Source organism: Papio anubis, chromosome 4 (assembly GCF_008728515.1).
Source record: "Papio anubis isolate 15944 chromosome 4, Panubis1.0, whole genome shotgun sequence".
In the NCBI taxonomy this organism is placed as follows: Eukaryota; Metazoa; Chordata; class Mammalia; order Primates; family Cercopithecidae; genus Papio; species Papio anubis.
This window is the reverse complement of record NC_044979.1, coordinates 117,963,436-117,982,474: the sequence shown is the minus strand read 5'-3', so window position 1 is coordinate 117,982,474 and position 19,039 is coordinate 117,963,436. Positions and strand designations below refer to the sequence as shown.

The 19,039-nt window shown below is 38.0% G+C and overlaps 1 protein-coding gene across 1 annotated transcript in view; it reads right to left on the bottom strand.

Moving 5' to 3' along the window:
* The window catches only part of ABCA13 (ATP binding cassette subfamily A member 13), a 492,370-nt gene that overhangs the window by 442,028 nt on the left and 31,303 nt on the right, over positions 1–19,039 (bottom strand). The window contains exons 4-5 of the mRNA XM_017956721.3: positions 5,638–5,789; positions 3,851–3,879 (exon numbers count right to left, since the gene is read on the bottom strand). Of these exons, the coding sequence (XP_017812210.3) occupies positions 3,851–3,879; positions 5,638–5,789 (181 nt within the window). The remainder of the gene's footprint in view (positions 1–3,850; positions 3,880–5,637; positions 5,790–19,039) is intronic.

Sequence of the window (19,039 nt, the reverse complement as noted above, 5' to 3'; positions counted from 1 at the left end):
GAACAACTGGTAAATCTGGAAGAAGTCTGTAGGTTAAATAACTCTATTGTATTAGTGTTAATTTTCTGATTCTAATAATTGTACTGTGGTTACGTACAAGAATGACCTTGTTTTTCAAAAGTAGACAATGAAGTACAGTCAGTCTTTCATATCTGTGTGTTCTGCATCCTTGGATTCAATCAACCATTGATTGAAAAAATTTAGGGGAAAAAATGAATGGTTCCATCTGTACTGAACAGGGAGAGAGGGAGCGAGGAAAGGAGGGAAGAAAGCTGGAAGGGAGGGAGGGAGGGAAGGAAGGAAGGAAGGAAGGAAGGAAGGAAGGAAGGAAGGAAGGCAGGCATACACGGTGGTTAACGCCTATAATCCCAATATTTAGGGAGGCTGAGGCCAGAGGATGGCTTGAGCCCAGGATTTTGAAGCTCAACGACAGAGCATTTTTTGTCTCTAAAAATAATAATAATAATAATAATAACAACAACAACAATAATAATAAAGAAAATAAAGAAGGAAAATAAATCCATATCTCCTGTCTCCGTTTAGGTTCCCCTGCAACAAGGACTTGTATATAGGTGGCTTGTTCAGGAAATGGTACCAGGAAGAAGGAGCTGAGGAGGTGGAAAGAATGAGACAGGAAAGAGGGAAAAGTCGCAGCCATCAAGGGCCTGCAGAGACCATGCTGGCTTGAATCCTCAAAACCTCTCAGGAACAAAGGTGCTGCCCAGAATTGACCCATTGCTGGGGAAAGTTGGACCCACCTTCCCCAGTTGCCCAGGACTGAGATGTTTTCTGGAACAAGGGACTCTCAGTCCCAGGCAATGTGAGTCTGGTGGTCACCCCAACTGTGGGTTGCAATGGGATTGTTAGCTCCCCTGCCCTCTCAAGCTGAACTGACTTCAGGGAAGAACAGAAAACAAAATACTCTCAGCACGTGTTTGACGTTCGTCCCTGTGACCAGGAGTCTGAGCTCTTGGGGAACTGTCCATCTTAGCTGGGGAGAAATTAGGGAGCCAGCAGGGTGGGAGCAGACACCAAAGACCTCTGCAATGCCCAGCAGCTTCCACCCCATGCTTCACTGCTTCACAGCCTACCATCTTGCGTCATATACACTCTCTGTCTTCACTTATTTGTCCCATTCTCTCTCTCTCTTTTTCTTTCTTTTTTTTTTTCTTTTTTTCGACTGAGTCTTGCTCTGTTACCCAGGCTGGAGTACAGTGGCACACTCTCAGGTCACTGCATCCTCCGCCTCCCAGGTTCAAGCAATTCTCCTGACTCGGCCTCTCAAGTAGCTGGGATTACAGGATTACAAGCACCCGCCATTACATGCCTGGCTCATTCTTGTATTTTTAGTAGAGAAGTGATTTCACCACGTTGGCCGGGCTGGTCTTGAACTCCTGACCTTAAGTGATTGGACTGCCTTGGCCTCCCAAAGTGCTGGAATTACAGGCATGAGCCACTGAGCCCAGAGTGCCCCTACTCTCTTTTAAATCCACTCCAATCAGGTTTTCACCCTCATCATTCCATCAAAGACTTTCTTGTCAACATCACCAATGAATTCCATGCTGCTACTCCCAGTGGCACTTCTCCATCCTCTTCTTACATGATCAATCAGCCACACTTGAGACAATGGATTATCCTCATCTCCTAGAAAATCGCCTTCCTGGACTTCCATGACACCCCACATTCTCACCTTCTTCCTCCTTGCCTGACACTCTTTTTCAAATGCAAGTGCTCGGTGCTCAGCCCACTTTCTCTGCTCTGTCGACACACTCTCCCTTGATGGCCTTGAAGTGTCATTTATGCACCAACACTTTCTAAATTTATGTATCCAGCCAAAAGAGTTTATCTCAGCTCCAAGCTGGAAACTCCCACAATGTCCTTGGCAATGCCACTTGGATATCTCACTAACATCCCCCAAATCAATTTCTGATTGCCTTTTTACCCTCTCCTCCCCTCCCCTCGGAAAAAACCTGTTTCAGTCTTTCCCCACTCGCAGTAAACAGCCACTCCATTTTTCCTGTAACTGAGGTCAAACCACATAGAGTCATCCTTGATTCTTCTCTTTCTCTTATAACCTACCTCACATTCATCAACAGATCCTACTGATTTTACCTCCAAAATATATCAAAACCACCATCGCATCTCACTACCTCCCTCACTAACTGTGTGTCTGTTCTAAAAGACCTCCATTTGTTGCACAGAAGGATGAGCTGATTCCCTACATGGACTCCCACTTCCACTGTGATTACTGTCAGTCTCTGCTCGATGCAATGTCCAAAGAAATCCTGCGAAAACATAACTCAAGTCCCACCATTCCTCTGCTCAGATTATTCAGACAGCCATTTCACTCTCAGTGAAAATCAAACAGTATAACATCTTCTTCAGAATTCTATAAGAAAAAAGCAACCTAGAAATCTTTCATTGTAACAAATAGAACTGCTTTCCTGTAGCCACTTTTCTTCCACTCCTTGTACCAAAATGTTTTTACATCACAAACATACGATGGATATGATAATGTCCTCTGTTTTTTGCGCTTGATCTAATAACATACTCATTTTCCACATACCATCTATGAAGTGACTGTACTAAGAAGGCCATCAAGGTCACCTTATCTTGGAAATTCAAATTATCCATCATTATCAATGAACATTTTATGCATACAGCTTTTTATTTCTATTGTATTATACATAACATTAATTTTCAGAACAATTACAGGGGCAAAAAAAATCAAGTTGCTTTTCCAAAAATTATTATATCTTTTTTTTATTGTCACAACCATATGAGATTATATCACTAAGCTACAACATCACAAGCATCAAGTGTTATAATTTCTTTTTTAAATGCTAATGCAATCATTTAAATGATGCTTTATTCTATTTTTAAGTTCTTTCATTATTTGTAAGACTTTGAGTGTGTGTGTCCCACATTTTCCTTTTGGCCTGTTGCCTCAGAAAGCTCCTAGTCAAGATGAGTGTTTGTTCAATCCTCTTTGCTAGTGTCATTATTTAATGGATACACTGACATTCCTGCTTCATTCCAGGATTCATTAGCTGGCCCCTATTCTTTTACTTTTCTTTGAATGGTTTTATGGCATATATTTTTTTTTTTGAGCTATCTAAATCTTTCTTAGAATTAAACAGATACAGACACATGTGCTTGTTAGTGCGATGTTACTACAAAGGCTTGTACAGTCAGTCAATGTCTGGTGCTGCAATATGAGCAAGGAAGAATTTTTAATATTGTCAAGGTTTCACCTTAACTTGAGATTTCTCAATCGGTCTACTGATGTTCTGGGTCAGATGATTCTTTGTTGTAGAAGCTGTCTTGTGCTTTCTAAGATTCTTAGTGACATCTCTGGCCTCATCCCACTAGAGGCTAATATTACCCTCCCCATTGGTCCACAGTTGTGACAACCAAAAATGCATCCAGACATTGGCAAATATCCTTTGGAGGTCAAAATCATCCCCTGTTGATAACTAGTGCCTTAACTGAGGGCTTCGTGCCTCGAGGGAATCACTGCTTATGTACCAAGCACAAATCTCAGACCATCCCTGGGATCAGACAGACTCTGTAGCCATCTTACAAAGCAACTCTGTGGATCGCCCACCACCTGCTGGCCTCAGGTTTCACCTCGGCTTTTCACAGGCCCAGAACCTTGCTTCAGAAAATTCAAACTTGTCTTTTAGTCCATATTTACAAAGATCTTAGCTCTCTCAAATCCAGCTTCTACACAATTGTTATATAAGTCAAGTCATTAGAAATAATTCTTTGAGAATGTAAACTTCAGTGTTGTAAACTTAACCATTCTGTCTCTGAAGACTAATTTTCAAACTATTGTTAAGATACTTACTGTAAAAAAACTGGAACCATAAGAAGAATCTATAATAAAGAAGATTTAAGAGATATTAGTTCAATCATCAATGAAAAAGCACATGCTAAATGCCTACTTTACTTCTAAAGTCAAATGGAATATTCAAGAGCCCTGGCCCAAAAGCCAAATACACCAAAATTGAAGAATAAATCTATCTTCATAAGATTTATCTGAAGAAAGCTATCACAGTAGATTTCCAAATCTAAGTATATTCATGGAAAAAATTTAACTGGTAAACCAAATTTCAACAATTTGCCAAAGGGTATTGTATTATTTTATTAGTATCTAATTTCACTGGGCTTTGAAAAAATTCAGGATAGGATAGAGGGAATAAATGAAAATTTTTTATAAAAGAAAAACATGAAGGAAAAACTTGAAGAGAAAAAAGTGAAATTATAATTTTTCAGATTATTGTAAGTTATATATACCATAGAAAATAGTTCAAATAATAGAAAACTAGAAATAAAGTGGGGACTTCATCTCAAAACAAATTGATTATGTTTTCAACAGCATGTTAAAAACCTTATTTGAAGATCAAATTTTATAAAAGTAGAATGATCCCATAATAGAGTGTAATATAAGAACTCTATCATTTGGTGTTTGAAACCCTTCTGGTCTATTGTTGATACATTTTGGGTCCATTGTGAAATCAGCCTTCAGGGAGGCCATGGCCAGCCCTGCCCCATCCTGGACAAAGGTGCTATTTTGTCTCTTCAAAATATCACATAATGCCATCTGCCTTGGGAAGTGCATTCTTCATGTTACTGCCAAACTCTTTATTTCATGGTTTTGTATATACTCCATGAAGAAAGAAAAAATTACATAGGAATTATAGTTGGAGCTGTATACTTAAGAGTATCAGATTTAGCAAATTTAAAACGGAGCACCTCCAATTAAATTTCAATTTCAGATTAGAAATAAATTATTTTTTACCAAAGTATGTAACATTTGGGACATACATATAGTAACAAATTTTTGTTATTTAAATTTCAAATTTAACTGAATGCCCCCATTTATTAACAAATATCACAGTAGGCAATGACTCAGGGATGTGAAGAGAGGCAACTGGCTGCCTATTTCTGAGGTGCAAACTTCTCCATTTGTAAGCCAAACTCTCTAAGGTCTTTATCCATCCTAACTTTCCCTACTGTAGATTTATAAATGAGATGAAGCCATTTATAATGTGGATATTCTTTATAATGAACAGAAATTGCTTTTGTTTAGGGAATAATTCACTCCAATAATCCAAAAGGCTTGTACTCAAAGTAAATAAATCATCCAAGGCCAGTCTTAAAGTGTTACTTACGTGGAAAAGACCAATCCAAATATACAAGAAGGAAGAAACAAATTGGGAATTTGTGTGTGTGTGTGTGTGTGTGTGTATGTTTGGGGAAAGTGGAGACAGATTCTTAAAACAGAATAAGAAAGCAAGAAAGGAAGACAACAGCCAAAGAGTGTAAAGGAGTAGGCAGAGTGGTGAGAAGGTAACTGTAGAGACAAAGTCAGGATGGTCTGCAGCCCTTTGAAGGTTGTGCAGGGTGTGCACAGCACAAGGTGCCTTCCCAGGGGGTTGAGGAGAGAGAATGCAGCTCCACCCTCCACAATCATCTACAGGTGCTGGCCTCATCCGTGAAAGACTCACAATGACAGCTTAGCACAGGCAAGAGTTCAGCGTTTTTTAAACATTCTGGGTTCCCACAGCCTCCACAGCTCTCCCTAAGCTGTGTCCAAGTGGGTAGTGTCACAGTTATGAGAGATTTACTTGCCTGGAGTGTTAGATCTTTCTGCCCAAAGTCTTTTTAAGTTTTTTGCCTTGTTCATCATTCTATGAATTTCCTCAGCCAGGTCTTGTATCTCTTTTAAAAAGCCTAGGTTGTTGACTTTCTTGGGGTCAGCTGTAGTTTGGAACCTAGACAAACTTTAAACAGAATAAATACTGCAAATGAATCTCTTTGACAAGAATAAGTTTCCTTGGCATTTTTTAAGATTCATGATACCAAATTGTTTTCAATTAAACTTGGTACCAATTTACACTCTCATCATCTACCCAGAGAGCCCATTTTACCTGACCCTCATCCAAAAGAGAAATCGTTATTTTAAAAATCTTCACAAATTTAAAATTAGAAAATTGTCTTCATTCTCTGTATTATCTGAAAGCTCAGCCATTTTATGTTTATAAGCCTTTTTGAAAAAAATTTATTTTGACACATATTATATAGCATGCCCTGCACATCGGTGATGTGCAGTGGAATAAATACATCAGTGAACAGTACAGACATGGTATGATCTCTGCATGAGGAGGAGACAGAGACAATTATGGGGAATGTTTTAGTTTTTTAATTCCACACCTTTATTTTACAAATTAGAGAACATAGTGAAAATGAATTAACAGTTGTCAACATGTAAATCTACCATGAAAGAATAACAAAGCTTACATCACAAAGAGTTACAGTAAATCTCTTCCACAAATATTATCACTTAATTCTCACAATCTATAATGAAGTCAAAGCAGGTTCAACATTTATTGATGAATAAAATAAATTCAATAACTTTCAAGTCAGCTATTTAGAGATGAGGAAATGTGGCCCAGATAAACAAAGTGAATTTGCTAAAAGCAAACAGACTGTTTGCAGCAAAACTGGGTCTGGAGTCCAGAGAACTGAGCACTGGCTCAGATGGCCTTCTACTACAGGTGGTTGCTACATACACTCAACAGAAATCTCACCTGGTTTTGTTTTGTTTTGCTTTGCTTTAAAAAAAAAAAATGTAGAAAGAGGATCTTGCTATATCGCCCAGGCTGATCTTGAACTCCTGGCCTCAAGTGATCCTCCCACTTTGACCTTCCAAAATATGGGATTACAGGCATAAACCACCATGCCCAACCAGAAATCTTACCTTTTAAGTGTGGCCTTCAACTTGAGTGGATCAGAATTTCAAAAGCACAACAAGAAACTACTTCTCTGCTGAGGCCTCATATTAAAGGCTAAAAATGACCTCTGAAAGCTGTGAACCATGATTCAAACTCTCTTGCTTCACCCAAACATGAGATTCGCCTGGGAAACCATAGAATTATCAGATTATAGAAATCAATGTAATTCAAGATGAGTTTCCCTGGTAATAATGAGCAGGTTTTACGTTCTTTTTCTAGTTATTATCTCAAAAGTACCTCAATTTGTCCTTAAGACCAGATTAGGAACTATCATTAACATAAGAAATGTTTATAGCAGAAAAATGCATAGAAAATCCTTGATTAAATGTTAATTTGTGTGTGTGTGAGACAGAGAAGGTGAATTCCAGAGCGGCAGGGAAATCCCAGAACTATAATAGGATTTGGGTGGAGAGTAGTTTCCTCCTTTCTGAGTACAGGTCTTTATTGAGACTTTTATCAGGTAGTGCTTGACCTGCCAGGCTAGGAAAAGACTTGCAAAGTGAAGGTGGGGGATAAAAGAGATTGCAGTGGGGAGGACAAGAGAAGGCCACTGAGCAGAGATGACTGAACTTTCTCAGCCCTCAGACTGACACTGAGAATCACCCCTTCAAAGAGCCACGACCGATACTGCACCCAGAGATATCCCTGCAATTCTGTGAAGGATCCACTTGAGGTTGTCAGAAGTGAATCGGGACTTGGAAATCATTATTCAGGTCCCTTCCTCAGTTTGAAGATGAGAAAACTTAGACCCAATGAAAGCTCCCTTGGAGTCAAAATGTTTTTAAAGCAATGTCACACTTGGGAGATTATCTTTAAAATAAGATCAAAATATTACCCACCTAATAGGGTGGTGTGAGGATCATCCAGCACCCAGCACTGCATAAATAAGCATGAAGAGGTGCAGCAATGGTGAGACTAATACTGAGATATGCACATTTTCAGCATAAGGACTATAAGAATAAGCAAGGAATGTGAAGCAACATGATTATTCTTTCTATCACAATTTTTGTTAATTTTTGCTTAGGCAAGAAGGAAAAATTCTTATCAAATAAGAATTATTTCTAAGTAGATCCAAAGGCAGAAATAATTCTCCTAAGAAGGCTGTTATGGCTGACTCACATTACTGCTCCCATTTATCTGTGCCAGAGAGGAAGGATTGGAGGACAGTACTAGGTCAATTCCATAACTTTGCTCTTGTGAATAGTGCTACAATAAATACACAAGAGCAGATATCTTTTTAATATAATGATTTATATTCCTTTGGATAGACATCCAGTAATGAAATTGTTGTATACAGTGGTAGTTCTATTCTTAGTTCTTTGAGAAATCAAAATGTTTAAAACAATACCAAAAAAATATTAACTTAGGAATACATTTAATGAAATATACATAGAACTGAGGGCTACAAAAACATTCCTGAGAGAAATTCAAGAAAGCTAAAATAAATGGAGAGCTATATCATGCTCATGGATTGAATGATTCAATATTTTTAAAATATTAATTCTCTCAAAACTAATGTATAGATAGAAGGTAACCCTTTAGGACAACTGCATATTCACATGCAAAAGAATGAAGTTGTATCCATCCCTTCCTCACACCATACACAAAAGTCAACTCAAAATGGATAATAGACTAAAATGTAAAAGCTAAACTGTAAAACTCTTAGAAGAAAATATAGCAGTAAATATGATTGTAGATTAGGCTGAGCCTTTTAGATATGACACCAAAAGCACGAACAACAAAAGAAAAAAATAGGTAAGTTGGACTTCATGAAAGGTAAAAACTTTTACTTCAAAAACACAATCACAAAGTGGAAAAACAACCAGAAAATGGTGGGGAGAAGATGTGGAAGTCATACATTTAATAAGGGACTTGTCTGTAAAATATATGAAGAATTCTTACAACTTTATAATAAAAAGACAAATAATCCAATTAAAAGTGGGCAAAAGATTTGAATAGACATTTCTCCAAAGAAGATATACAAATGGCCAAAAACCACATAAAAAGATTGTCAACATCATAAACCATTAGGGAAATGTAAATCAAAATCACAATGGAATAACTCCTTATATCCACCTAGATGGCTACAATCTGAAGAACAGAAATATAAATATTGGTGAGAATGTGGAGTAATTGAACCTTTATACCACTGATGATGGGAGAGCAAAATGGCAGAGCCACGTTGGAAAACAATCTGACAGTTTCTCAAAATGTTAGACATAGAGTTATCATATGACCTAGCATATACCCAAAAGAGAAACAAAAACATACGTTTTTTAAAAACTTGCACGTGAATATTCCAGCATTATCCATAATAGCCTAAAAGTAGAAACAACTCAAATGTACTTCAACAGAGGAAAAGATAAAGAAAATGTCCTATATCTATACAATGGAATATTAGTTGATCATCAGTTTTAAAATGAAGTATTTTAGATGCTACAACATGAATGAACCTTAAAAACATTGTGCTGAGTGAAAGAGGTCAGTCACCAAACAAAGCCTATAACTTATACAAATTCTATATGTAGGAAATGTCCAGAATGCTAAAATCTATAGAGACAGAAAGTAGTTTAGTTGTATGCCCAAGGTTAGGCGTGGGGGAGATTGGAAGGAAATGAGAAGTGTATGCTAATAATACATTTAGATTTTCTTGTCGGGTTGGTGAAATTTTTCTAAAATTAACTATGATGATGGTTGCCCAGCTCTGTGAATAAACTAACAATTATTGAATTGTGTACAGGCCTACCTTGTTTTTTTATGCTTTGCTTTATTGTCCTTCACAGATACTGTATTTTTCACAAATTGAAGGTTCATGGCAAACCTGCATTGAGCAAGTCTGTCAACGCCAATTTTCCAAGAGCATGTGCTCACTTTGTGTCTCTGTGTCACATTTTGGTAATCCTCACAAAATACTTTAAATCTTCATTATTATTATATCTGCTATTGTGTTCTGTAATCAGTGATCTTTGATATTACTATCATAATTGCTTGGAGTTGCCACAAACCATGCCCATATAAGATGGAGAACTCCATCAATAAATTTTGGGTGTATTCTGACTGCTCCACTGATTGACCATTCCCTCATCTCTCTTCTCTCCTTGGGCCTTCCTGTTCCCTGAGACACGATGATATTGAAATTAGGCTAATGAATAACCCTACAATGACCTCTAATTGTTCAAGTGAAAGGAAGAGCCACATGTCTGTCACTTTAAATCAGAAGGTAGAATTATTATTATTATTATTATTATTATTGTTATTATTAGAGACAGAGTCTCACTCTTGTCGCCCAGGCTGGAGTGCACTGGCACAATCTCAGCTCCCTGCAACCTCCGCCTCCCGTGTTTATTAATTATTAGGAATGATTAAGTTCGGTGAGGAAGGCATGTTAAAAGCTGAGATAGGCTGAAAGCTAGGACTCTTTCACCAAGCAGTTAATAAATGCAATTCACTAACAGTTAATGAAGTTGTGAATGCAAAGAAAAGGTTCTTAAAGAAAATTAAAAGTGCCACTCCAGTGAAAACACAAATGATAAGAAAGTGATATGGAAAAAGTTTTAGAGGTCTGGATAGATGCAATCAGCCACAACATTTCCTTAAGCCAAAGTCTAATCCAGAGAATGGTCCTAATTCTCTCCAGTTCTATGAAGCCTGAGAGAGGTGAGGAAGCTGCAGAAGAAAAGTTTGAAGCTAGCAGAGGTTGGTTCATGAGGGTTCAGGAAATAAACCATCTCCCTTACATAAAAGTGCAAAGTGAAGATGTAAGCATTGATAAAGAAGCTGAAGCAAGTTTTCCAGAAGATCTAACTAAAATAATTGGTGTAAGTGTCTACACTAAACAACAAATTTTCAGTGCACATGAAACAGCCTTGCATTGGAAGATGTTATCTAGGACTTTCATTAACTAGAGAGGAGAAGTCAATGCCTGCCTTCAAAGTTTCAACGGACAGGCTGACTCTTGTTAGGGACTAATACAGCTGGTGACCTTCAGTTGAAGCCAATGTTTATTTACCATTCCAAAAATCCTAGGGCCCTTAAGAATTATGCTAAATCAACTGTGTCTGTGCTCTATAAATGGAACACCAAAGCTTAGATGACAGCACCTCTGTTTACAGCATATTTTACTGAATATCTTAAACTCACTGTCAAAACCTACTGCTCAGAAAAAAAATGTTTTCAAAATATTACTGCTCATTGATCATGCAGCCAGTCATCCAAGAGCTCCAATGAAGATGTACAAGGAGATTAATGTTTTCATGCCTGCTAACAAACATCCAGTCTGCAGCATGTGGAGAAAGAAGTAACTTCAAATTTCAAATCTTATTATTTAAGAAATGCATTTCATAAAGCTATAGAGTCATAGATAGTGATTCAAATGTATGGATGATTTTGAGTGGGTTCCAGACTTCAGTGGAGGAAGTAACCGCAGATGTGATGGAAATAGCAAAAGAACTACTATTAGAAGTGGAGCCTTAAAATGTGACAGAATTGTTGCAATCTCATAATAAAACTAATGAATGAGGAGTTGCTTCTTATGGATAAGCAAGCAAAGTGGTTTCTTGAGATGGAATCTACTTCTGGTGAAGATGCTGTGGACATTATTGAAATGATAACAAAGGATTTAGAATATTACATAAAATTAGTTGGTAAGTCAGTGACAGAGTTTCAGAAGATTGACTCTCATTTTGAAAGAAGTCCCACTGTAAGTAAATGCTATAAAACAGCATCACATGCTACAGAGAAATATTTCATGAAAGAAATAGTCAATGATGCAGTAAACTTCATTTCTGTCTTGCTTAAAGAAATAGCCACAGCCACTTCCATCTCCAGCAACCACCACCTTGATCAGTCAGCAGTCATCAGCAACAAAACAAGATCTTCACCAGGAAAAAGATTGGCTCAGATGATCATGAGCATTTTTTAGCAATAAAGTGTTCTTTTAATTAAGGTGTGTACATTTTTTAGACAATGCTATTGCACACTTAATAGACTACAATATAAACATAAATTTTATATGCAATGAAAAACTAAAAAATGTATGTGACTCACTTTATTGCAATACTTGCTATATTGTGATGTTGTGAAACTAAACCTACAGATCTGAGAGTCCAAAAACAGTCCTTCATACTATTAACAAATCAATTGATTTTAAACAAAGGTCCCAATGTATTTTAATGAAATAGAATAGTTTTTTCAACAAATGCTACTAGAATTGTATATACATACTTAAAAAGATAAACCTCAAAAGTTACCTCACACCATAGAAAGAAATAAACTGAAAATAAATTGTACCTGTAAACAAAAGCTAAAATTATTAAAAGAAAATACAGGAAAAAATCTGAATGATCTTCAAAAATATTAGGCAAATATTTCTTTGTTAAAGAAAAACACAAAAAGCACAAATCAAAATAGAAAAAATGATAATTATATTTTATCAAAATAAATAACCCCTGCTCTTCAAAAGACGGAGCATAAATTAGAAAATAATATTTACAATACATGTATAATATGCATACATATGATTAAAGACTTGTGACCAGCATATGTTAAAAAAACTCTAAGAATTCAATAAAACTAAAAATAAAAAATCAATTGTATAAAATATTCGAACACTTTCCTCAAAAAAAATTGAAATGGCCAATAAACATATAAAAAGATGCTTAACATCATTTCTGATCAAGAAAACGTAAATTAAAACTACAATTAGAAAGCACAATACAACAGTATAAAGGCTAAAGTTAAAGAGAACAACATAATAACAAGTGTTAACAAGAATGTGGAACAACTGGAATTCTTATGTATTGATGTTGGGAGTATAAAATTGCACAACACTTTGGCAAATAGCCTGGACATATATTGTATAGCTAAACATACACTAAACATTTATCTCAAGAATTCTACTCCTAGGTATTAACCCAAGAAAAATTAAAATATTTGTCCACACAAAGATTTATTTTTTAATGTTCATAACATTTAAGATGGAAAGAGGCCTTGAAGAAGTTAGGACAGTCTTGTGTTGCCTACCTCTTCTCACTCAATCCCAGGCAGTGCAGCATGGAGAAAGATTCTGTGTGCTTGAGGGAGGGAGAGCAAACTGAGTGTGAATCTTTGTACTGAAAGTCAGTGCTGCCCTGTCACAATAGAATGCAAAAAAGGGCAGAATTCTACTGGTGCCCACAGAGGGAGCATTTAGACCAGCCCTGAGCCAGATGAGAATCCTGTGCCCCAGCAAGAGGTATCCAAGTCCTGGCTGACCTCACTACAGGCTGATAAAGTGGTTTGGGATCCCAGATAAATTTGAGTGGCAGTCAGGCCACAAAAACTGCAGTCCTTAGATAAGCCCTGGTATTCTACTGGTTTTGAAGGCAGGGGAATTGCAGTGCCAATGCAATACCAGCTGTAGTAGGCATTAGAGTGCTTACATCAACCCTCCCCAACTCCAGGCAGTGGAGCTTGGGGAAAGACTTCTGCTTGAGGAAGAGAGAAGGAATATTACAGAGGACTTTGTCTTGCAAGCTGAATACCAGTTCAGCCACTGTAAAATAAAGTAATAGGCAGATTTCTGAAGCCCCTGATTCCAGGCCTTTTCTTCCCAATGGCATTTCTAAACACATCTAGGCCAGATGAGAATCTGCTGCCCTGATGGGATGGACTCAGTCCCAGCAGGATTGGCTTCCTGCTGAGTAAGGTGACCTTGAGCCTTGAATGAACATCAGCAGCAGGCAGGAAGTAGTGGCCATGGGTCTCAGGTAAGCCCCAGTACTGTACTGGTCAGGAAGAACATGAGCTTCAGTTGTGATCCAACATGGTGTCATGGGAGTGCCTGCATCACCCCTCCCCCAATTCCAAACAGCCCTGTGTGGAAAGATACTCCTTCTGATTACGGGAAACAGAAGGAAGAGAGCAAGAGACTTCAACTGGTAACCCAGAGAATGCTCTCTTAACTTCCCTAAGTCCAACAAGGCTGATTACCTGGGAGCCTCCAAGAGTTGCAGTATTCTTGGGCTTAGGAATGAAGCAGCTAGTGCTGAAACAGCTGCAGTGACCACAGGCTTGGGTCACAACATTTATTCCTCTTTGAATTCTTGGAAAGTCCTCTCAAGAAGGATGAGTACAAACAAGCCCAGACTACAAAGATTGGAATAAATGCCTAACTCTTCAATGCTCAGCCATTAATGAACATCCACAAGCATCAAGAACATCCAGAAAAACACGACCTCACCAAACTAAATAAGTCATCAGTGACCAATCCTGGAGTGACAGAGATATGTGACCTGTCAGACAGGGAAATGTAATATAAATATAATAATATAAATAAAATAATATAAATGCACCCAACTCTGGAGCATCCATATATAAAAAGCAAATATTAACAGAGCTAAAGAGAGAGACAGATCTCAATATAATAACAGCTGGAGACTTTGACACCCCATATTTTGCATTGAACAGATCATTCAAACAGAAAAGCAACAAAGAATCATTGGAGCAGAGTCTTGCTCTGTCACCCTGGCTGGAGTACAGTGGCACGATCTCGGTTCACTGCAAGCTCTGTCTCCCAGGTTCATGCCGGGAGTATGGACATTTTATTAATATTGATTCTTCCAATCCATGGACATAGAATATCTTTATATTTTTTGTGTGTTCTCTTCAATTGAAAAACTGAGAAAAAAATAATAAATTCCTAGATACTTGCAACACCAAGATTGAACCATAAAGAAATCCAAAACTTGAATAAACCACTACCAGGTAATAAGAGAGCAGTAATAAACATTCTCCCTTCAAAGAAAAGCTCAGGACCCAAACAATGGCTTCACTGCTGAATTTTACCATTTAAACAAGAACTAATACCAATCCTACTCAAACTAATCCAAAAGGTTGAAGAGGAAGGAATACTGTCAAACTCGTTCTGCAGTGCCAGTATTACCCTGATACCAAAACTAGACATCCACACAAAAAATAACAAAAAAGAAAACTAGGGGCCAATATTTCTGATGAACATAGATGCAAAAATTCTCAACAAAATACTGACAAAATCGAATTTAATATTACATTTAAAAGATCATTTATTATGACCAAGTGGAATTCATCCATCCCAAGGACACAAGAGTGATTTAACATATGCAAATTAATCAATGTGATACATCACATCAAAACACAAAAGACAAAGACTATACAATCATATCAATAGACATTGAAAAAGCATTAGATAAAATTCAACATTCCTTTATGATACAAACTCTCAAAAAACTGGATATAGAAGGAATACAGTCAAGCACAATAAACACCTTATATGACAAAATCACTGTTACTATCATACTGAATCGGGGAAAACTGAAGATCTTTTCTTTAAGATTTGGAACAAGAATGCCCACTTTCACTACTTTTATGCAACATAATACTGGAAGTCCCAGTCAGAACAATCCAGCAACAGAAAGAAATAAAGGACATCCAAATTGGAAAGGAAGAAGTCAAATTATCCTTGTTTGCATATGACATGATCTCATATTGAGAAAAACCTAAAGACTCCACCAAGAAACTATTAGAACCGATAAACAAATTCAGTAAAGTTGAAGGATACAAAATTAACAAAGAAAAATCAATAGCATTTATATACACTAACAGTGAACAATGTGAAAAAGAGACCAAGAAAGCAATCTCGTTTATAATAGCTACCAATAAAATAACATACCTAGGAATAAACCTAACCAAAGAAGTAAAAAATCCTTGCAATGAAAACTATAAAACCCTGATGAAAGAAATTGAAGAGGACACACAAAAATTAGAAAGATGCTCCATGTTCATGGATTGGAAGAATCAATATTGTTAAAATGTCCATCCTCCCCAAAGCAATCCGCAGATTCAATACAATCGCTATGAAAATACCAAAGATGTTCTTCATAGAAATAGGGGGAAAAAAACCATTTTTTAAAATCCTAAAATTTATATGCCACTACAAAGACCTAAAATAGCCAAAGCAATCCTGAGCAAAAAGAGCAAAGCTGGTGGCATCACATTACCTGACTTCAAAATATACTACAAAACTTTAGTAACCAAGTCAGCATGGTATTGTCATGAAAACAGACACATAGATCAATGGAACAGAACAGAGAACCCAGAAATAAATCCACACATTACAGTCCTTATTTTTTACAAAGGCTCCAAGAACATTCAATGAGGAAAGAACAGTCTCTTCAATAAACGCTGCTGAGAAAAGTGGATACCCATATGCAGAATGAAACTAAACCCCTATCTCTTGCCACATTAAAAAAAAAAAAATCAAAATTGATTAAAGACTTAAATCTAAGACCTGAAACTATGAAACTAATAGAATAAAACATTGGGGAAACACTCCAGGATATTGGTCTGGGCAATGTAGTCCCAGCTAATCAGGAGGATGAGGCAGGAGAATCGCTTGAACCCGGGAGGCAGAGGTTGCAGTGCTGGGCAGCAGAGAGCCAGACTCTGTCTCAACAACAAACAAAGTCTAGGAGGCGGAGGTTGCCGTGAGCCGAGATCGCGTCATTGCACTCCAGCGTGGGCAACAAGAGCAAAACTCCGTCTCAAAAAAAAGAGCGTCAAGAGTCAAGAGAGTGAAAAGCAAACTGAGAAGCTGAGGGGAGGCGGCAGCAGGTGATAATCAAGTAAGGCTAGGAACCAGGCAGTATGGTTGTTGCAAAAGAGGCAGAGAGGGTCACATGATCCTCGGGGTATCTGGGCATGTTTGAGAATGGACAAAAAAATAAAAATATTGATGACCACCAAATGAGACCAGTAGGAAATGGCTGGAAACGTTTCAAGAAACTGCAAATGAAAGGTCACCCAACCAAAGCCGAGAAGGCAAGGCACCGGGTGCTGTAGACCAAGGGTGGGCGTGCCCCGACATGGGTGTGGCGATCAGCCTCCCGAAGGTAGTCAGACAGTGAAAGGGAAGTGAGGGGCGGGTTTAGACGGCATATTAGCATTACAAAGCATTTTAAACTAAACAAAATAGGAGTGACCACTAACACTCGCAAGAATATCCAGTTCTGTTTCCTGCAGTGCTTCATGTTTCTGAAATCCTCTTGTTAAATGAAGGGGAAACCCCCCAACAAAAGCAGGAATGAGGAAGCTGATTTTCCTAATCATAAACTACATCAGATGGTACCTGGGATTTCTGCCCAAAGTGAACTTACCTAAGGAATTAGAAAGGTCACAGAAACTTACGAACTAAATTAGCTGTGACACTTGCTTTCAGATTTTTTTGTTTTTGTTTTTGTATCTTTGGTTTTTGTTTGTTTGTTTGTTGTTTTTGTGGGTTTTTTTGGAGACAGATTCTCATTCTGTTGCCCAGGCTGGAGTGCAGTGGCGCAAACTCGGCTTGCTGCAGCCTCTGCCTCCCATGTTCAAGCAATTCTCCGGCCTCAGCCTCGTGAGTAGCTCGGACTACAGGCGCCCGCCACCACGCCCAGCTAATTTTTGTATTTATAGTAAAGATGAGGTTTCACTGTGTTGGCCAGGGTGGTGTCACACTCCTGACCTCGTGATCCGCCCACCTTGGCCACCCAAAGCACTGCGACTACAGGCGTGAGCCACTGCACCCAGCTGCTTTCAGGTGTTTTTAAACCGAGACAATTACCACAAAATAATCAGGAATGAGTCTTTATTTATGGGTTTGAACTTCAGTTGAATCCACAGTTGCTCCAATATGAAAACACATGAAATCTACTTAGTCGAATAGCCAGGTCTATTGACAGCATGCTTCACTCTTCCTTGTCTCCTTTCTCCCTCTCCCCTCTTTCCTTACTCCTAAAAATTTCCTTTCCCTATTTTATTTTGTATTTCTTATACCTCTTCCTTGGGCGCTACTAGACAAGGTGGGGAATTTCATTCTTGGTTCTCAAAGTTAAAGGCTTTGCAATGCTGGTAAACTATTCACCTGACTACCACTCTCAGAATGTTAGGTGAAGAATCTCACCAGGTTGCTTTTATAATCCCTGAATTTCTGCACATTGAAGTGAGGATGTTGACATGGAAAAACACAAAGAAAACAAAGGTAGATTACTTCCTGGTATCAAGTAATTTTGGGTTTTTTGTTTGTTTGTTTCAGACTGAGTCTCACTCTGTCACCCAGGCTGGAGTGCAGTGACACGATCTTGGCTCACTGCGACCTCCCCCTGGGTTCAAGCAATTCTCCTGCCTCAGTCTCCCCAATAGCTGGCACCCGCCACCACATCGGCTATTTTTTTCATATTTTTAGTAGAGACAGGGTTTCACTATGTTGGCCAGGCTGGTCTTGAACCCCTTGTCTCAGGCGATCTGCCCGCCTCAGGCTCCCAAAGTGCTGGGATTACAGGTGTGAGCCACCACGCCTGGGCTTCAAGTAGTATTTTTATAATTGTTACAGCCACAGTAATAAGAATTTGTTATTATTAACTCCCATTGGTTGAATGCCTCTGTGCCATGCATTGTGCTAGATGTTTTCTATATTTGTTTTTAACATTCACAAAACTTAAAGTGAGTGAACAGATTCAGAGAGGTTAATTAATTTGCACAGATTCACAGAACCAAAGGTAACAGAGCCAGTATTGTTTAGCCTCAAAATCGTATCCTTTCCACTTCAACATCATTTAAACTTCCCATTCCAAGTAAGGAAGAGATGTAAGAAGACTTGAAATAAAGACTCTGCTAAGTCTCAAGCTCTTTTAATGCTTCCAAGAAAGACAGTTTTGTATATTTCCCTTCTCCACACATTCAAGAAAAGGCCATTGAACTTTTCAGGGTTATGACTTTGCAGTATTTTCAAATTAGCCTCTTTATATCATATTTCTATATGATTTGTCTCAGAAAAAGTAAGCACCTACTATGGTCTGAAAGTTGGCATCTCCCATGCCCAACTTTTTATGTTGAAACGTAACCCCTAAGATGATATAGGGGAGGTGATTAGATCTTGAGGACAGAGCCTTCATGAATAGGGTTAGTGCCCTTATTAAAGAGACCCTGGAGAGCTGCCTCATCCCTTCCATTATGTGAGAACACAGCTGGAAGGTGTCATTTATTATGGAAAGGGTTCTCACCAGATACCAGATCAGCTGGCACCTTGATCTTGGACTTCCCAGCCTCCAAAACTATGAGAAATAAATATTTATTTCTTATAAGCCACACAGTTCATGGTATTCATTATAGCAGCCCAAATGAACTAAAACAACACCATTTATAAATATTGTACCTGATGTGCCGAAAATTATCTGGAAACTTTTAATTTT